The sequence below is a fragment of the Penicillium verrucosum genome (genome assembly GCF_028828655.1).
Source record: "Penicillium verrucosum strain IBT 35672 chromosome Unknown utg000003l_segment0_segment0, whole genome shotgun sequence".
Classification (NCBI taxonomy): Eukaryota; Fungi; Ascomycota; class Eurotiomycetes; order Eurotiales; family Aspergillaceae; genus Penicillium; species Penicillium verrucosum.
The window spans coordinates 177,797-198,177 of record NW_026643212.1 but is presented as its reverse complement, the minus strand read 5'-3'; the positions used below and the strand labels follow the sequence as shown (position 1 = coordinate 198,177).

General features: G+C 48.6%; 7 protein-coding genes across 7 annotated transcripts; 3 read left to right on the top strand and 4 right to left on the bottom strand.

Annotated features, from left to right (window-relative positions):
* Positions 1–425: 425 nt before the first annotated feature.
* Positions 426–767, top strand: N7516_007868 (uncharacterized protein; the record flags this gene model as incomplete). Its single annotated transcript, XM_057220588.1, has 2 exons — positions 426–578; positions 636–767. The coding sequence occupies 2 exons, from the start codon at positions 426–428 to the stop codon at positions 765–767; spliced, it is 285 nt and encodes a 94-aa protein (XP_057070860.1).
* Positions 768–1,690: 923 nt separating this feature from the next.
* N7516_007867 (alpha/beta hydrolase) lies at positions 1,691–2,916 on the bottom strand (the record flags this gene model as incomplete). Its single annotated transcript, XM_057220587.1, has 2 exons — positions 1,691–2,534; positions 2,591–2,916. The coding sequence occupies 2 exons, from the start codon at positions 2,914–2,916 to the stop codon at positions 1,691–1,693; spliced, it is 1,170 nt and encodes a 389-aa protein (XP_057070859.1).
* A 1,098-nt stretch (positions 2,917–4,014) lies between these two features.
* On the bottom strand, positions 4,015–6,600 carry N7516_007866 (DNA cross-link repair protein PSO2; the record flags this gene model as incomplete). Its single annotated transcript, XM_057220586.1, has 2 exons — positions 4,015–5,619; positions 5,674–6,600. 2 exons carry the CDS (start codon positions 6,598–6,600, stop codon positions 4,015–4,017), a joined length of 2,532 nt encoding a protein of 843 aa, XP_057070858.1.
* Positions 6,601–7,293: 693 nt separating this feature from the next.
* N7516_007865 (Sm-like protein LSM2) lies at positions 7,294–7,773 on the bottom strand (the record flags this gene model as incomplete). Its single annotated transcript, XM_057220585.1, has 3 exons — positions 7,294–7,325; positions 7,443–7,693; positions 7,760–7,773. The coding sequence occupies 3 exons, from the start codon at positions 7,771–7,773 to the stop codon at positions 7,294–7,296; spliced, it is 297 nt and encodes a 98-aa protein (XP_057070857.1).
* Positions 7,774–10,447: 2,674 nt separating this feature from the next.
* Positions 10,448–13,507, top strand: N7516_007864 (uncharacterized protein; the record flags this gene model as incomplete). Its single annotated transcript, XM_057220584.1, has 1 exon — positions 10,448–13,507. The coding sequence occupies one exon, from the start codon at positions 10,448–10,450 to the stop codon at positions 13,505–13,507; it is 3,060 nt and encodes a 1,019-aa protein (XP_057070856.1).
* Positions 13,508–15,150: 1,643 nt separating this feature from the next.
* N7516_007863 (ribulose-phosphate 3-epimerase RPE1) lies at positions 15,151–16,123 on the top strand (the record flags this gene model as incomplete). The annotated part of the gene is made up of 3 exons (XM_057220583.1): positions 15,151–15,396; positions 15,485–15,736; positions 15,854–16,123. The coding sequence occupies 3 exons, from the start codon at positions 15,151–15,153 to the stop codon at positions 16,121–16,123; spliced, it is 768 nt and encodes a 255-aa protein (XP_057070855.1).
* A 307-nt stretch (positions 16,124–16,430) lies between these two features.
* N7516_007862 (uncharacterized protein) lies at positions 16,431–17,574 on the bottom strand (the record flags this gene model as incomplete). Its single annotated transcript, XM_057220582.1, has 3 exons — positions 16,431–17,167; positions 17,230–17,272; positions 17,359–17,574. 3 exons carry the CDS (start codon positions 17,572–17,574, stop codon positions 16,431–16,433), a joined length of 996 nt encoding a protein of 331 aa, XP_057070854.1.
* Between the last annotated feature and the right edge of the window lie 2,807 nt (positions 17,575–20,381).

The following is a 20,381-nucleotide window of genomic DNA, read 5'->3' as shown; positions in this document are numbered from 1 at the left end:
AGTAGGATGTAAATGGCATCTGAAGTTAAGGCTCAGATGTAGTCACCAACGACTGACCTTTTGCCCATCTCTCTCTATCTCTTATCTCTCTCCGTCACCTTGTCGTTTGTTTGCTACCAATCTATCTCTATCTATCTTTATATTCCTACCCAGAGATTCCTATAAATGCCTAGCACTTATGTTTCCAGCCTCTTGTCTTTCTTCCATAACTACCTACATCTAGGACCCTAGCCCACCTCATCAAAGACCATCGTTATTGACCTCTATTCTTCTACCTCCTGATTCTCTATTCACCCGGGCGACAATAAAACCCACAAACATGGTAAGGTGTTTCAGTTTATCCGTTATGGCATGCTTGTGGTATTGTGGGCTTTGGTTTGTGATCCTCCATTCCGGATGGGCATGCCTTGAAATCTTCCTCTGCCATGTCATTGGCATCAACTCAGTCTTATACGAAATTCGACGCCTTTTCGACCGCGACAAAAACAGAGATTAAAAGGCTCGCTGGAGATTCCTGCTGGGTTTGTCAGGCTACAGAGCCTCAGATCTGCTACGTGATAGCAAAGGAAGACAAGCAGGTGCGTGATACTATTGCTGCTGGTTTGAATGAAATATGGCTAACCATGTTTAGATAGGTGGACCTTTGGTTGAACGCAGGCCTCATCGACTTCAGCCTAACATCGCCAGCAAATGGGATCACGCTCTGTGGAAGCTGTCACCCGCAATTTGATCGAGATCACAACCCAGGTGTCGACATCAAAGAGTGACCCATATGCATCAAAAGACACTACCGTCCCGACTTAATACAGACATTCATTCATGGTTGATCTCGCAACTGACTTCATCTATTATTTATAGGGAGGGAAACGTCCATGTCAAGCTTGCGGGCGATCCAACCACCGACTAAGGGACTGCCCATTTCGCCATTTCTACGACCCAGGCCAGAAAAAGGCCTCCCTGGCCGCTGTAAATTTATATCTTGGAAACTTGCTCTTCGTCTATACTAATTACTATTGAATAGCCCAGGATCTCTGCCACTGAGACGCCGGCGACCTCATATGCCCAGGTGCGCCTAATGGCTCCCACGAAGCGGCAACGACCACACCCACTTCCATCGCCTCAGCTCAAGAAACCAAAATCATCACCACTGGCTATGCACTCTGAAACGGCGGACTTTAGCACTCATCAATGACAGGCAATAATGCTTTCACTATGATCAGGGCTTGTGAGCTCCTTTCGCCTTTCATACCCTTTTCTAACCGACAGAAGTACTGACATTGAAACTCCTTAGGGCAATCAAGGCCGAGGAATATTGCGGGGCTGTCTGAGACTCAGGGGAAGCGACGATCGTTGAGAATACTCTGATCACAGATTTGATGTCCTGATTCGGTTTTAACAATTTGATCACCACTTGCGCGTCTGTGTAATTTTATTAGATTGGCTGGGCTGGCTTTCGGCGTCTTCGTACGGAGCTGATGTTAATATAGTCCGACGAGTCCTCTTCCGAGGTCGTGGCGTAATATAACTAATTGATGGGTTTCACTTCGAGTATCCGGGAAAGGAAAGCCAAGAAGTGGTAGAGGAAATCAAGCACACGTGTAGTATGTACATAATCGTCAATTGTTCAAAGTATAGATGTATAATAAATGTACACGAATCAAAACTCGGGTCTCCTTACTTCTCCCATTTTTCACTGGTGATGACGGGCATGATCATGACGATGACTCTTGCTCAACAAGCCTTGAGCCCCCAAGAAATCATTGATCTGCTTATAAGCCGCCGTCGCATTATAGTGCAGATTGATAGCATGGCCAGTGTTGGGGTGGACATAGGCAGAGAAAGCGCTGGTCTTTGGGAAGATCACCTTAGCCGCAGCAGGAATAGGAGTCGATTTCCCACCCGTGTGCAAACAGTCGCCTCCACAAAATGGTACATCGTTCGCACCATCGATGACATAGACAGGTCCGGTGAAGTTGCTTTGCGCTGGCAGACCGGTGATAGTCAGGAGTTCACCAACAGTCATCGGTTGCTTGTTCTCTTCAGCAAAGTCCAGAAGGCCGGTGTCGAAATGGGGCGGGTAGAAAAAGAGATATACATTGCTGCCGAGGTCCGCACTCTTCAAGTACCCAGCTGTGTAGTCTGAGTTCTTGCCGTTGAGTCGGGCTTGTTGGAAGTTCGCACCGCTGAGGAACATCGGCATGTAGTCGGCACTTGCCGTGTACCCGGTGAGCACGAGCGCATCGGAGAGCTCTGGGTACATCGCGGATAGAGCAACTGTCTGCGCAGACCCAAATGAATGTCCGACGTGGACGACCTTGGCGGGAGTCTTGATATTAGCCAACTTGCCGCTGCGTACCATGCGGGTCAACTGAGCAAGAGCTTCGATCTCGAGGAATGCCTGGATCTCATTCTTTGCATCGCCATGTGAAGATTTGCCGAGGCCCAGTCGGTCGTAGGAAAGTGTGTGATATCCCCGAGACAAGACGTAATCCACGTATGAGTAGTTATAGTTGTTGTATGGTAGGTCCCAGTACCTATATTATAATGTTAGCCCACTGGATACAGAGACAAATCAAATCTCGAAACTCACGACTTGTCAAAGCCCATTCCATGTGTGAGGATCTGAAGCGTGTAGGCCGAACTCCCAGCATTCTTCGGCATACAGTATTGGGTCGAGATATTGTAGTGGCCCGACACAGTGGCATAGCCCGACAAGGCTGTTTCTGTCAAGTTTTTACCCTGTCTGGTGGCAGAGAGGACGAAAGAAGTAGCGTCAAAGTTCGTCTGGGGTGTGTTGATGTTGTCGAACACGCCATTGCGAGCTGTGACAGGAACTTCCACAGTTACATTATAGCAGGTCTTTGCAGCGACAGCACCAGCCGTTAAAGCCCAAAGTCCAATTGTTGAAGTACGCATCGTGGATGAATTTTGTGTGTGATATCTCCGCAGTCAGGTCGAACAAGCGTAAAAGGGGTTGAGGGGTTGCCTCCGTTATATAAAATTCCCACCAGAAACCTTCACCCACGACAAAATCACCTATCCAAAATGCCGCAAGTCTATTTCGAAAAAATCGACCCCAAATGATTTGTCAAAAGCCCTACGATTGGAGTGGAACCCGACTAACGCATATATCGATAGTGCACGCCCATCAAAGGTTGTTCTCCGGTGCTAAGCCCTAGGCCTAAAAGCGTCTTAAACGTTGGAGGATCTTGTTGACGATTGACATAATGTAGACCTAAGCACCAATCATTGTTTACATTTGATCTGATACCTTCGTCTGAAGAGAAGAAACAGGTCTAGGTTTGCAGTTCTTGCTGCATACTGTCGATCCGAATCTAAATAGAAACGAATTACCGTTCACGATCTCTGATCCCGCTGATCCACTTGGTCCGAGAGCCCTAAAAATGAGAACACATCCAGCACAAATAACACAAATAACGGATCACTGCCGGGGTTAGATCAACACAGGGTGGTTTGTGCGTCTATTGTAGAGTATACAACATAAATAATAACTCGGATGCAGCGGAACTGGGGGTGATATTCAAAATTGAGACTGCAGGTAAGAATAGTCGGGATATAGTACGGAGTAGCACGGAGTAGCACGGAGTAGTGTATCTTGCAAAGCCACATGCTAATTTTGACCTTGTTAGGGGGAATTGGAGGGGTTCATGGCAAAAACAGTCCCCTGACAGGTGCATTAGCGAGAATATAGACCCAGATGTTGCAATATCTAACGAACTCCAAGGAAACGATCTACAAGCGTTCCCAGGTTTGAGGACCTGGACTTTTGTTTAGTGCCCAGGTGGAGCACTCGATGGAGTCTTGAAGCCACTTAAAATGCAAGAAAGAGGACCAGAACGAGAGCGAGAAGAACACCAGCCGTGCGAACCGAAAAATTGAACACCAATTAATGCGCTACAACATATGTAAATTTCAATGCCATAAATATTTATGTTGTATACTCAGTAGAATGATAACATCCATACATCGTATACTCCGTATGCAAGTCGTTGATCACCACCGATCGCCAGTGACATGAAACAGCCCATTCTTCTTCTTTTCCGCATCCCACCGCTCCATCCAAACCTTCATTTGGTCCCGGCTCTTCTGACTGCCGACATTCACCGTCGGAATGACCCGCCCGATACGCAAAGCGCAACAGAACATGGTCAACTCGCGGAATGAACTGTGTTCGCTGTAGGGCACACCAAAGCAGGCACTTTCCCGTGTGCTGCCGCGCTGTGGTGTGAGGTCTTGGCTGGTGTATGGTGACTTCCAGTTTTCGCCGTGTAGCACAGTGGAGACTGGTGGATTTTGTACCAGTCGCCCGGCTGGTGGGCGATAGTTCCAGCCGGTCGGGCGAAAACCGACGACTCGGGAGAAATGCGGTTTGAGGTCATCGAGGTAGTCTGCCAGTGTGTCGGCGCGGATCTCAAAGAGGGTTTGCATATGTACTTGCGCTTCGTGTGGATTGCTGGTTAGCATCCCGGAGAGCTCGGGGTCTTCCAAGCAGGCACAAATTCGTTGTTTCGGTGGAGTCGCGAAGATTTTGGATCCAAGTGCTCGGGCGATCCCCATACATATCCGTTCTTTGCCAATACTGTAAGTGCCGATTACTACCAGTAGTCGGCCGCCGGTATTCGAGGGTTTGTTTTGTATCGTGTTGCTCCCCGTGGCTGCGGAGATAAATTTGCCCATCAAACCACCTGCACCGTTCTTCCCCGCATCAGCTCTGACACCAGCTTCTTCGTTCAGGCGCACACATAGCTCTGAACACGCTGTAATCACATCCTCCTGAGCGGGAAATCCGTATTTTGGGCTCAGGTATGTGGTGTCGAGATAACATTTGTCGATATGTTGCTGTCTCGGCTTACCAGTGACCTGGTTGGTCACGTTAGGGCGTAGAAGCGGATGTTGCACCTGGGCAGGAGACGCACGAAAGTCACCACAATGCAACACTCGTTGGTTATTGGCATTGGGTCCATTCCCAGAACTCTTTTCGAAAACAAAAAGTGAACTACCGGGGCAATGATTTGCATGTATCATGGTGACCCGCACCCCTCCCGTCTCCGGTACTTCGGTGGTAAATTCGAACTCGAGGTCAACCACCCATTTGGGATCAACGCGAAGCTGCTGGCGGACAAGATTGGCAGTTGGTCGACTGCAGTAAATGGGCCCATGGCACCAGGACTTGCTGAGCCCTATATAGTGATCGCTGTGAAAGTGACTGAGAAAGTAAGCGTTACACCCTTCGACGGCCCCGTATCGAAAGGCATCAACGCATATGGAAAACCCCGGAATAATTTTGTAAAATGGACAAGTCCGTTGGTAGGCTTGTTTGCCGCGAGAAGACACCTCGTTTGCGGCTGCCGTAGCCCAAGCAGTATCTTCTACATTCCCCGCCATCATCTTCGAGAATGCGGAACCTCCGATAGGCTTGTTCTGTGAGTAGGGATCACCTTGCGCAGGTCGAGCAATAGCAGCGCGCTCCACGCGCGTCAGCGCTTTGTCGATGGTGGCTGTCTTTGGAGTCGGCTTCACCATGGGCTTAGGAGCGGGCATGGCCGGTATAGGGTTGGTTTTTCCATCAAGGCAGTCGTTGACATGTATCGCAATTGTCTATGCCGAAAATCAGTATTTCAATACACCCGAAGGGAAGTAATAAGCACTTACCGTCTCATTAAGATCCTTCAGCACCATTTGGCAGACAGGGCATGTGCTCACTTCCCCCTCAATATCTTCTATACCAGAACAGTCGTTTAAGACTTTGTCAGGATCTACCTCAAGATCAATCTGATGATCTTGTTCCTCGCCTTCCCAAGGCCGATTTCGAAACTCTTCCCCTATAAGCTCGTCTTCATCTTCTATAACGTCAAAATTCGCGCATTCATCATTATCGGCATTATTCGTGGCGGCGCTTACCAGTGGCGGAGGTGTAGATTCGGAAGTGCGTTCTGTAGCCACTATTTTATCCTTGTACAATGCTTCGTTCGTCATATCCCTAGTGGTGGGTTTGGTCTCATCAAGCTCCCGATATGCTTCCATATCATCCTCGCTGTCGGACTCATCGATAAATGGTCCGCTCCTTTTCTGGGTCTTTGCGGATGTAGGTGTAGGTGCTTTTTCAGTCTTCGATTCGGTGTCTGGTTGTTGTGTTTCGGTAGCCGGACTGTCCGGTGAGTCGACCTTCCGACGCTTGACCGCGGTATCGCTCTCATTGTATCGTTCGGCATCCCGTTTCAAGAAATCATCATCGTCGCCCCAAAAGTCAGGCGTCAGTGATCGCTCTCTTTCGCTCGTCGACGTCGCTCGTTCAATCTTTGCGAGTCCCTTTTTATCTTCCAAGAAAAGCCCACCAGCAGTGTCATTTCTTGTATTGTTGCCCCGTTGGAAAGCCTGGGTCCCCCGGCCGCTGCTCGGTGACTGAGAGGTCGCCGTTGCAAACTGGGTGATTCGAGCCTGGCGAGAAGTGGCACCCGGTGGCGTGTCGGTCTTCTGAAAGAAACTCAGGATGCTCGAATTGCGTTTTATTGAGGATTGTCTTGTCCCAGAATATCCCTTGGATGGCGTAGCCCCCTTCTTCGCGTAGGATCCGGCCATTGTGGCTCGGTCACAGCGGGTGGGAGTCCGTTGCACCGTATGTGAGAATCGAGTCGTGACAAGGGTATAAGAGACTTCGCAGCTGTTCCAATGTAGTTTTAGGTCGGATGAAACGCAAACAGTCGGATTAGATGTACAATATGTCCATAATATGTGCACGGTCGCCAATGAAAATGTCCAGGATTAATTGGGTCGAGAGGCGCGAAGAAACAGGATCGCGACACGCGATCACGTGGTCGGTAATACTCGGCTCCATGGGGCTACATTTGATTTTGGTATGTTTAGAGCATTGTGATATAGTCAAATTATCCAAAAAAAAAGTTGCTGTTCATTATTGCAAAAGAAATGTCTAACGAGGTATCATGAACAACGCAGTCCAGGTGCCAGCGTGAGCTAGAGGCGGGTAATCTCCGACGAAATTGCTTTTGCGGCGTATCAGTAGGATTCATGAGTGGCAATCCAAGTCCATTTGGTATCTTGGGTGCATTCGAGTGGTATGGGAGTTTCGAACATCCTTCGTTGCATGAACCCGTCTCCCCGGCCATCAATTGGGTCATCTCAATATTGGGAAGCCACCTGAAACCCCATACTTTTGGCCATATAGTCATTTGCTTTGCTGGAGACCACCTGAGGGGAACAACGGTATGGAAGAGCGCGATGCGTGATTTGTCGTAAAATTGAGGCCGTGATCGTTTAGCGAGCTTTGCCAGCCTGGTTGGCAGCCTCTGTATGATGAGTCTATTAGTATTGGTTCGAATGGCAATTCCGGTCGCAATCTTCGTGGATGCTTTAAGAGAGGCAAGAACATAGACTGATATCAAGGAAAAAGAAGCGCAACTCACCTCGCCGTGTGGCATCCTCCAACAACCCCACGTCAACCTCCGACCGAGGCAACATCACGTAACGCACCACACTACCTCGGATGAACATGTTCTTCACCGAAGACAGGTGAGGGTACTTGGCCAGATCCAACACTTCGATATCGTCAAGCTTGATGTTTAGGTACTGGTCGACAGATTTCAGGATTCCACGAATGCGGATGTCATTCTTGAGCTCAATGGTGACCGTCTGGTTGGTCAGAGTCTTGAAGAAGCTGTAACAAAGCACCTATTAGTATTCACCTTTGCAGAATGGGTTTGCGCTTTGCGCCATAGTATACCTGAAGAAAAGCATGGTTGCGGTGGATAAGAAAGCTTGGAGGGGTGGTTGGATGAGAAGATGTGCGCTGGACCAGAGCGGTGATTTGTATTCTGCCGATGCCCGACGATACTGTAGGTTGGATATGAAGGATTTGAATTAATGAATATCACAAGATTTAGAGACAGGAATGTCGAAAGCGCTCGAGAGTTGGTAAGGCAAGGTGCAAAAGAGAAGCCGTCGGAGGTGGTCACGTGCACGACCCCATATAAGCTACCGATGACTTCCAAGAACTGAACGCTAATTTACACGAGTTTGGATGGCCATAGATCAGAAGCTAGATCAACTAGTACACATCATTATGAACAAAATGGCTTGACAATGTCTTCACCTTCTGATCATTTCCTATTTCTCACGGACTATCTATGCCTGCATCCGCTACACAGCCGTCAAACACGCTTTAGCACATTCCCTGCTGAACAAGCCTCAACCCGTCTTGCAATGAATTCACACCTCGGCCACTATGTTCCCTAGTTGGATGTTTTACGTAAAACAGGCTGGCTGGGTGTGTCTGAACGCATGAATAGCACCATGGGTCCATCTATCGAATGCCTATCACTTTATATCAACAATCGGAATAAAAAAAGCCTCACATGACCCTAAGCCTAACGGGATTTGCAACAAGATTTGGACAGGGAGCAGCGACATTTGAAAGCTTCCTAAACAGCAGCCCAACTATGGAAAATTCGAGTTCCATGTCGAAGGGCCTTCAATCAATCTGCATGATTTCATGTATATGACCATCGTTCAGTCCAATCCCAATGGCAACCCCAGTGTTTATGCATACTTGAGGATCGGGGAAGGAATTCAATGGGAGGCGGTCCACTCTCTCTTGTCCGATGACACTGGTTCCATCAAGGTCTTATTCAACCTTTGCGATGAATTAATTTCAATTCCTGTGGATATATATTTTCTCCAGTCTCTTTCAGTTGTCTTCGAGCTTGGGATCACCTACTTGGGTATAAATATCCCAATGCTAATGAGGGATTGGCAGGTTTTGCTTCGAGACACTTCTAGACGTTATAGATTGGTCATACAAGCTGACAACCTTGAAATAATCATCGTTCTACAACATCCGTCGATAGGGAATCCCTGTTTACTAGTAGTTGGAAGTCAACTTGGTTTATACGGATGGTTTATGCTCCAGCACAATGCATATTATGCCGTTAGTCTGAAACGTAATGGTCGAACCTACATGCTTTACACAATGTATGTAAAGTCACTCCTAATCTCGGAGGGTGGCTTAAACCATCCATCCTGCATTAGCTACATTACATGTGCATGATTCTGATAGAGTGCCAGATATATATTGCCCTAACACCGGCGTAACTCTAAACTAGTTGTAGGCAGAGTCTTTTACTTCCGAAAAAAGGTACATTTTATCCAAATTATAATTTAATGGAGACATTCATAGAATTATTGTCATCTGCACAAATCATGATGTTAGTTTCCCATTGCGTTGAGTGATGACTTCTCAACTCCTACAGTAGCGCCAACTTTTGAACAGTATACCCTGTTAAGAGGGGAAAGTGTATGACAATGGTTCAAACCAACCTGAGCAAGATTATATGATTTGTATGTGTTGAACTGGACTCCGGGACTCTACGCGCCTTTAGGGTAACATCGCTGTAAGCAAGGGTGTAGTAGATGTCAGTAGTACTCCGTACATTGTCACCGATACCAAGAAGAGAGGGGAAAGTGTGACAATGAAGTCAATCAGCACATAATTTCTATTATTATTCCTTGCTAAGAGACCTTTTACTTCTCTAGTGTGCAGTAGTATAGTGTACTACATATGTACTCTGTTGGACTTGGCAACCATTTCCCCTCTTTGCCCTCATTTTTCCCCTTCTCTGCCCGATGATCGCCACTTCATCTTACCGACTTTTCTATCATATGATATTAATTATGCTGATTTCCTACCTGTTTAGGCCTGCTTAGGTGCTGGAAAAGTGCATAATTGATATTTCATCCACCTCCGCAGGTCACTAATTTGGCTAAAGATAGTAGCCCGGCGCCTACACTCGACCAATCATCAGCCTCTTCACACTGCATCTCACTCTCATCCCACCCCCCGGGCGGTTCGTCACACTATCCATGAACCTCATTCGTTCATTTTCACATTTTTGGTTCTCGTTTACTCGATTCTTACTCAAAAAATGGTCTTGGCTCTATGCTCACAGGTGAACCCCCTGTCCAGCGCGACGCGCCCATTGCCTCACGGCCAATGATATCAATGGCCGCTACCCTCCAAACCAGGATTATTGGATGGATTGTGCCCAATGCTGCAGTAGTCTCTGTAACGGAGTGTCTCTTTCTGAAGAGGGATCGGCTGGTCACTGCACGTACCCCGTGGCTGGTGGAAAGCGCTCAAATGACTATAAACCCTTCCCAACTGCCACAACTTCTGTGTGAAGGCTAGCGTTCTTCGTTTCGTTGACTTCATTCTCTTATGCTCGGTGCCTATAGCTCTGGTAGCTTTTGCATCTGCTTTTATTTCTTATTGTTATCTTGTTATCTTGCTTTCTATCGTTCACTTCCCAGACCCGTTGATCGGTGTCGCCATTTCCTACGAGTCGAGATACCCATAGATACTTCAGTGAGCGAGTCACGCAAAACCAACATCCAACAGCTTGATCAGGTCCTCAAGATGACCGACACACTCCGCATCTCGACTGTACGATTTCCGCCCCTTCGGCAGGCCCGGGGGACGGTGCTTAATACTATAATGGAGGATACGCGCGAATCTCACTTCGCTCAAACTACTCCTAAAGGCTCGACTCCTTCCAGACTTACACCGGCAGCTATCAGTCCCAAGTTGAAGTTGCAGACCAGCGGGTTCGCAGTACCAACACACGCCCGGCTCGCCCGCCTAATGTCGCCCGTCTCAGCCGGGACTACCTCATCATGCTCAGATACAGAATGGCAGTCTCAGATGCAAGACTTCCAAGGATACGACGACTTGTATGATGCCACAGATGATGATAGTGACGACAATGGGACCGAAATTAGCGATTCATGCTTTTCTCCTGATACGCGGCCTTCCAGCTTAATTACACCAATCACCCGAAACTCGGTGACATCAACTGGCAGTCGGAAGCGCCCTCTAAGCTCTCTGACACTTGAGATTCCCGCGTCTACATTGTGGCCGTCAATTAACGGGTCCCTCAAGGGATCTCCAGTGCCGCCGACGCCCCCTTCCAAGATCCCAGTCTCGCCAGCAGCGCTGTCGATGCTCAGTCGCTCTGTACCTGCATCATATGCCCCGCCTTCGCTGGATGGTAGTATGACTTCGGACCAAGAATCAATCAACAGTGCACTGGCTACACCAGACTCCCAATCTTTGCCAGACGCCAACTGGGATGCACATGATATACATGTTCGCCGAGATCTGGACGGAAGTGAAAGCGACCTAGACAATACGGATGCCAATTCAGATATTCAGACTGTGCCTATTACTATTGAGAACCCACACGAGGACTGGCGTCATGTGCTGGGAAATTTCCCCCGGATTCCTACCACTGCCCAGGCATATTCACCTCCGCTCTCGCCGTCGCCGTCGCCATCCTTTCATCTGAATAATGAGCCTATTCACGAATATGATGACTTATATGATGCTCCACAGTGCATTGATCAACGTGACTTTCTGCCTAACTCGGCACTGGCAATGCTACACCACATTCACTTGGATGACACACCCGACTCGTGGTCCGAGACCTCGGAGGACAAGGGTGAGATGTGGCAACTCCAGGCGCCCCCCACCCGCCCGAGGAGTGCTGACGGTGTCACCCCCGCATCTGAGCTGTCTGGATACAGTTTCAGTGACCTGAGCATTCCATCTCCTGGTGGCTTCTTTGCCTCTTTGGCGCCCCGGGCGCGCCACACGTGGTCAATCCCCAACACCAATTACCAGCCGTCATCGGCGGCTGCAGAGGGGTTTTACAACCTCCCTTGGCGTCGGGATGAAGGAGAGATTGTGGAGCAGGTAGTGGAGTGGCCTGAGCGCCCTGTTGATGAAGATCCAGTCACAGCGGTTCGTGATGAAGAGGCCCCGCTTACTGCTGTTCGACTTCCCTGTGACACACCTACTCGTCGGTCTATCTACCAGGATAGCCCCATGAGTGCTGCGTTTGACGCAGTTCAGGTTCAGGAGATCCCCCGTTCTGGGAACGGCTATGAATACGATGAGTGCTATGACCAAGAGTTGCAGGAACGGGCAGTTGCAAGCCACGATCGGACCAATATCTGGCTGTCTGCCCAAGCATCTTACCTCTCTGCTCTTAATGAGACAAATCCCGTGAATGACATTGAGCCTGCCGAATCATTCGAGGAGTGTGATGAGGTCAAAGCGGAAGTCAAAGACACCACAGAAGTTTCTTCCAAGAAGATGGTGCGATTCGTCGAAGGCGTTCCCGAGTCACCCAGTCCTCAGCCCCCGGTCCTTGCTAGCAAGGATTCAATTTACTGGCAGGGCTTCCAATCTATTCGGGAACGGTCGACCAAAACCGACGGGTTCATGCACCGCAACATGCGCTTCGATGCCGTGCAATCCATGCGCCTCGCCATGAACGACCTTCACATCAACTGCTTACTGGGCAAGTATGAGCTTGTTCGCCCTGGGCGCCCTGAATACAAGGGTCCTTTCGCCAAGGCACCCCGCAACTCGGTGATTACCACCGAGCTAGCTGAGAGGGCCCAATTTGATAAGGTGGAGAAGGAACAGCTAGTTCTTGCTCAGCTGTCCCAACCCATGTGGGCGATGGATGCTCTTCGGTCTCTCAACGGCGGCAATCTGCTCACAAGTCCTGCCCGGCGCATTCTTGCACGAGCCTCATCAAAGCCCAAGACTACGCAGAGACCACACAAGCGCAGCTTCCGCATCCTGGACCTCGGTGGTCACTCCTCCTGCGACTGGGCGTGGCAAGCCGCACACGAGTTCCCAAATGTCAAGGTTTACACTGTTGCTTCCAAGAACCAGACCGTAAACAACGCCATCAAGGGTCCTCCCAACCACCGCCAGGTGACCGTGGCCAACCTCTGGGAGCTGCCCTTTGGCAACAACCAGTTCGACGTCATCTCCGCTCGCTCCTTGCACGCACTGCTGAAGACTGAATGTCCCCCAGGCAAGGACCGCGACGAATACGACCTCGTTCTGAAGGAATGCATGCGATGCCTCAAGCCAGGCGGCTACCTCGAGTTCCAAGTTCTTGACGCCGAGATCTCGCAGGCCGGGCCGTACGCCAGCGCAACGTCAGTGGAGTTTGCCTTCAATCTGCGTAACCGCGGGTACGACCCACTAGCATCCAAGAGCTTCGTCGGCCGTCTCCGTAACACCGGATTCGTCGACACGCAGCGCGCGTGGATGTTCCTCCCGATGGGCACCGAGCCCGTTGAGCAGGAGCCGCTGCGTGAGACTCCTGCGCCACGTGTGCAGAGCCATATTGAAGACTATGAGGCGGTGCAGGGGCCGATTGGTAGCACTGCGGATATTGCTAGTATGACTGGATTGATTGGAGGGTGGATGTGGGAGCAGTGGTTACTGAAATTGCGAGTAGAGATGGGTCGTGAGCGATCTATGTTGCTTGAGGGTCTTGGTGCGTTGTTTGATGAGGGGAGGAAGTGTGGTGCGGGCTGGACCTGCCTCTCTGGATGGGCTATGAAGCCAAAGCAGAAGAGTTCTGTCTCTTTCGCTAAGGTTAGGTCTATCTAGAGACATTGGTCTATTATTTATGTATTTAGCCTTGGCCCTGGTGGCTCGCAATTAATGTAATCAATGGTTTATGTCTGAGATGTTTTACTTCGCTAAATCCAATCAAACATCAAATGTCAAATGTCAAATGTCAAATGTCAATGCCAAACATAAACAAAGGGCTCCTCTCTGCTTCAACCTCCTTGGAAGGTCCCTCTCCAGGGCTATGCCTATTGCTGACATCCTCAGAAATAGAGACGGGCCGTTTCCGGTGAAGCCTGGAGACAGCGGCGACTCTCCCGCATCTGAATTGGAAGGAGGACGTAGAATGCATGTCGAGTCAATGATGAGACAGTGATCGTTTCAAGAGGCATGACCGAATACTTCTAGGATCTATATTGATACATACAAAGTACTTTAGTTGATCGCATTCACAGATTGAATATGATGGCGAGTCATGTCGCGGCGATCTACCCCACTATGTCTCCGGTCTGTGTTGTATGTTATACTCCAGCTGTTATATATATCTTCCATTATCTCAATCCAAAACTAAATTTGAGAATTAGCCTTAGTCTAAAGAATTACATCGGCATAATAATCCAAACCTATTCCTAATATATTAGCGTAAAATGTTTGGAAGTCTATACAAAGAAAGTGTTGACGATAACTCCGGAGCAGTGTGCCCCGCTACCAGCACAGACAATAGCCCGCTTTCTAAGCACGACATATCTCTTTGGGCATCGAAGCGGCTATTCCTAACGGCTATTGAGATACCGGGTTGCAACTGGATTGGAATTTATACCCGATCTTCGAGTCAGACGTGTTGTAAGACGATCGGCGAAGGGGAGATGGGCTATAATGCGTTGTACATTCGGTCAGACGACTGATCATCAAGCCACTAATAAAACATATATGTTGTATAACGTAGTACAACCAGCAGTTCCCCCAAGGTCAAAATTCAAGACATACACATCTATGCAAGACTACGAAGGAATAGCTAAGACCGGGATTCCAATCTTGGAATTGTTGAAAGGTATAAACTTATACGAAGAATACATTCCTGATTGGCTACAGCCCTGACTTCCGCAGCTTCGACGCAGATTCCAGGCGATGCCTATTTGATCTTAGATCGGATAATCCTAGTAAACCCCTGTCTATCAAGGTCAGCAGACTGAAGATTTTTTTTTTTCTTTCCGGCATCACCTAAATAGGTTATCCAGGTCAATGCAAGGTCTATCGAATATGTCGATCTTCCATTTTACAATCCTAAGCTAGGATTGTCACTGAGAATGAAATTGAACCCCCCTTGGGAGATACTAAGAAATCAAGATTGTAGATCAAGAGACACGTGAGAGTTAGAACCCTTATCAGTTGCATCATGACATTTAGACATTTACCTCGAAGGGAGAGGAGAGGGTAACTATAGTTCTTCTGGACTTTAAAGAAGAAAAGGATAAAAAAGGGTAGTACAACTAGTTAAGTCTAAGTATATTTCTGGATTTACGGTGAACCCAACATATCCACTCTTCGCCACTGATGTAAACAGCGGAGAGCTTCAGATAAACTATTTTTTTTTTCTTCTCTTTATAACCCCTCCATCCCTCCAGGTCCTCCCTAATTACTCCCTTCTCACTCTCTTCCTCCTATACATACATACCTACATCATGGCCCCCCCTCCAGCTATCATCGCCCCCTCCATTCTCAGCGCGAACTTCGCCAATCTGGGCCATGACTGCTCCAAGAAGATGGAACAGGGTGCCGACTGGCTACACGTCGACATTATGGACGGTCACTTCGTGCCAAACATGACCATCGGCTGCCCCGTCGTATCTCAAATCAGAGGCTGTGTCGACCGTCCCTCCGAACCCTGCGGTCGTGGCACTTTCGATTGCCACATGATGATTATGGAGGTAAGTTAATAGACTTTCCCTTCAATTACCCGCGTCATTCCGGGACGTCATGAGCTCTTCCCGCTGACCATAGTTCGCTGTCTTATAGCCGCATAAATGGGTCGGAGAGTTTAAGAAGGCCGGTTGCGATCTTTACTGTTTCCACTATGAGGCGGCTGTTTCCTCTGTCGCCGCGACCGATCCTACCGATAAAGAAACTACCGCTCGTACCAGTCCCAAGCAATTGATTCGTTATATCCACGAGGAGGGTATGCAGGCTGGTATCGCCATTAAGCCAGATACCCCCGTCGATGTGTTGTGGGATATTATTGAGAGCGAAGACCCCGCCGAACGACCAGACGTGAGTCATTCCTTTCCTTTTTTTTTTTTTTTTGGTTACAGGGCCTTTGTGGCTATATTTCCATTTCCTACACGTCGGTTCATTCCCAATTGCAATCGTACTAACTGCGTGTCACAGATGGTTCTGGTCATGACCGTGCACCCCGGTTTCGGAGGTCAGAAATTCATGGCCTCTGAGCTCCCCAAGGTCGCTGCCCTGCGCGAACGATACCCCGATCTAAACATTGAAGTCGATGGTGGTCTCGGTCTCGGTACAATTGAACAGGCGGCCGATGCAGGCGCCAATGTGATCGTTGCGGGCTCAGCGGTCTTCGGCGCACAAGACCCCGCCGACGTCATCGCGAAGCTGCGCCAGGCTGTCCAGAACCGTCGCGGCGCGGAGCTGTAGAGACGAAATGGGTACATAGCACAAAAAGGGGTTTTGGGCGTTTTTATCTTTGGCCTCATTTTAGAGGTGTTTGCTTTAAATTTTCTTTATTTTATTTTTTTTTTTTTTATATTATACATTCTTAATCACGAGTTATGAATGGCATTTTACACGTGGAAGTCAACTGTCCACGCTTTCGAAGTTATTTACATTTTTCATACTGAATGTACGAAAAAAATCGATTGTAACCTTGTCAGGCATTCTTGATGTACAGATGTCATAATCATCGAATTCGTGAATAGCAACTTCCCCAAGTCCTCGTAGTTGCCTACTCCGCGGACTTGTTTGTGGGAGTCAGCCCTGCCTTGGTATCATCCTTCACATCTTCCGTCTTCTTAGCCTCCTCCTTCTTAGCCTCCGGCTTGAGTGCTTGAGGCGCAACAGCCGTCGCAATCATTTCAGCGATAGCATTTCCCTTAGGCTCATTGGGCTCCATAAGCTCTTCCTTATTCTCCACAGCCACATCAATGATCGGACTCGACGCCTCCTCAATCGGCTCCGACTTCGCCTTCTCTGTAGCCTCTTTGCGCAAAGCATCAAGCTCGCCCGTGGGCTCTGCAGAGATGGATTGTCGGATCTCATGCACCGCCTTGTCTTGATCCGCGTTCTCGAGCGTAGACACCCTGGACGAACGATGGTGTTCAACTAATCCGAGCACCTCTGCATTATCTGCGTGGAAGTTTGCCGATGATACGGCCGCTTGTTCGGGAACTAGGGTCGGGCGTTTCGTAGACTTTGGTGAATCGGGAGCGGTGTCGGGCAATTCGGGGGCCACCGAGCCACGGTGCGCACTGCTGGCGGCAGGTACCTCTGCAGCCTGTTCTTTCGGCTCTTTCTTATCATCTGTCTTGGCCTTCGCCTTGGTGGCAGCCTCAGAGCTGGCCTGGCGCAGCGCCAGAACGGCCGTATCATCCTTCTTGTCTTCGGGCTTGGGAGGGGTTTGGATCTTGATCGTGGAGGGTTTCGGGGTGGCGGGTGTGGGCTGGGATTTGGTCTCGGTCGCTGCTGGGGCGGGATAACTGGTGGCGGGCATTCCCCTAGATCCTGCACGCTGTTTACTACCATACGCAATTCGCCGAACTCATTCCATTCTTCAACTTCTTCTAGATCCTACAAGTTGGTGGGGTTAGCACTGTGATCTGGGTATAACAGAGCTGCGTTGGATTATGGCACTCATGCAAGGGGCTGTCACATACTCCCACAATATCGCCGTACTTCACCAGCCCTGGAAGCTTCTTGCCCTTGGAGCGCCGGCCCCAGAGCTTCCGGGCAGCTTCATCGGTGGCAACATCAATGGCGCGGAATGGCAGTTTGTTCGCTTTGAGGATTGTCTCGATTCGGGAGGTGGCGGTGATGATGTGCGATGACCCCGCGGTCAGGGAAGTGTAGAGGTAGAGGGTTGAGTCTGGCATGGTGGTGTGGTTGTTGAAGATGGAATTAATGAGGATTAAGGATGAGGGAAAGGGTCTTTGGGAGAAAGGTTCAATTCATTCAGGGGTTAGTCTTGTCTTCTTCATCTATAGGAGAAAAATAGATTGTTTTTTCCCCTGGAGGATTTATTATGACGTGGCTTGGGTATCACGTGCAGTTGAATGCTTTATCGATTTCACGGGCAAGATTCTCCTCTTTATATAACTAGTTAGTATCACTATGTCCCATGGTCTATGATGTATAACTAATTTCTCCCCACAATACGAGCCGTTCCATGTGTCCAACCGCTATCTGCCCTGGAAAATGGGCCCCAGTGTGGCAACTTGACGTCAGATCCAGAGCGGCACATAACCTGGAATATTCTAAGGTGGATTTCATTTTGCTCAGTTTTAGTCTGAAACAATGCCTATTAATATAGGCACCACGTCCTAGTTATATAGTGAATGTACGACCCGACATCTCAAAGAACATACGCCATAGATAGTTAGCTATAACTGTGATATGTTCACTATCAAGCATCATTATCTGGACTAGGCTCTGAGTGCATGATAAACATGTCTACGCACTATTTATGAAACGTCGTAATAAATAGATGTTCGAATGTCAACTACAAACGGTCATTAGGCACTTCTGGTACTTCGGTCACTTTCACTATTGGCTATTATATATATGGTGGTTCACGAGGTCCAAATCATGGGAGTGCTATTGATAACGTTTTTGGACTGGAACATCATTTTGGGGAAATAAATACCGATATGCAACGATCCTACCTTGAATAGTATAGCAAGAAGAACCTATTCACGGCCCAAGAATACCCAACACCGGATGTACTTTGTGTCTTGTTAGTGTAGTGATATCACACGCACACACAAGATATATAGTATACGCCTATAATAGATCCTCGTGCCGGCTGGAAACCAACAGGCGTCAAAGGAATCAACACCAAGGATCCCTGTCTTATAGCAGGAATACATATCCCAGCCTTCTAGAGGAAGGTCTGAAGAGCCTCAAAGGACGCGCCCTAGACCGGAGGCACAGTTACATACATAGCCAAGCAAACCAATCATACAAACAGACAAAAAAGAACTAACCCACTGACTCAAACATCCAGCCTGCTTGGAAACTGGGCCATAGAACTTGCATAGCATCTTGATCTGTGCTGACATGCGCTTTCCACGAGTCACGAAACACTGCAGCTCGACTGAACCGGCGTCTGGAACCTACTAGCGTTGGAACCAGCTCACTTCTTCTATCGCTTGTCGGCAAATCGGCTAAGCTGTCCTATGTCACGCGATCAGGATAGGGAAGCAGGCTGCATTTGCATGCGTTTAAGTCCCGGGGAGGGCTGGCATGTGGTTGCGAGGCATTGCAGAAGTATACGAACCGGGAAAACACGACCAGTGCATGAAAGATATAGATTCTCAAACGGCTTTATCCCCAGCCCAATATGCCTGTGAGCTCGGGGAGTCAATACCATCAGCTGAGGTTTGGGCATGAGGAGAATACTCATATTCAATCAATGTAGATTTTCCCTTTCGGTGCCATGCATTGGAGTGACTTCTGCCTGTGCACGCACCCTAGAATTTACAGCCTATCATCCAAGGTGGCTTAAAGGTGGCTTATCTTGGAGGTTTGCAAGTCTCACATGTGACCTATTCTATTCAAGACAACCTCTAAATGCAGGTATCAGCTCAGAAGCTCTGAGCATTAATGCAGGGGCAGACTTATCAGCGTCTGGGCTATGCAACGCCCGCAGTCCTTGATGAGCATTTGACATGGATGCTGCGCTGGATCGACACAGGGACTTCGTATTCTGCCTTTCTGTTTTCCTCATAAAAAGATGAAGTCTGTCAAACACATAGTTAACGGTGAGAGCAAAATTTATGTTGAATGTTGGGAGGGCCCTGTGGGTGATAGATCATCAAACTGAAACCCACCCATTCGACTGGAGACTTCCACTTGTCTCGGGACAAATAGAATGATATATCGTACATAGAAATTGTCAACTAAGGCGAAGTATTCGCCCGTTAGGTGTGAGTATGCCCAGTCCGGCGATCTTCACTGACTACCCCGTAATATTATGTTGTAACTATATGTTCACCCTCATGAAAACTTATCCTGAAACAGAGGTTGACGTGATGGATCACCTCTACTTACAACGTGGTTGCGATACTCCGTACTTTGTCTCTTTCTTGGGATCCCGAGATTACCGCTCAGTTCAAGGAATCTAATGTCAGTAGTTGGCAATGCCCAGGATCATCGTCATAATGGAGCCATAAATGTCCACCCATTATCCGATCAGGAGACTGGTTCACCCCATACCGTGGAGCCTCTGTACTATTATCGCACCAGTAAACCCTCGTTTCTCCTAAATAGTCTCCGTACATCCCATCACGTGGAGTGGATGATCTCTCACTAGTGTGTTGTAGACCCTCAGGAGTTGAAAGAGACCATTATTGGGCACGTTGAGTACCCCACAAGCCGAAAATAACTTCTCGATGACCTTGGAACAAACAAGAGCAATCTGGTTCTATAGGCCATCCCTGAACAGCCACAAGCATAAAAAGCATAAAAGGGGGGGAACCGTGGGACTGCAGCGGGAGTGACCCACGGTAACACGTGAATTGAACCGTTCTTGTACGACTCACTCTATTTCCTCCGGGATTTTCAAGGTTCGATATTACTTCATTAATAAGTGTGCTATTATTGTTGACATCTCTGGTTGGGCATTGGGCGCTGAAATGGAGAGCCAAACAGCGTCTGCAGGATGTCCCCGGCTGCCACACCA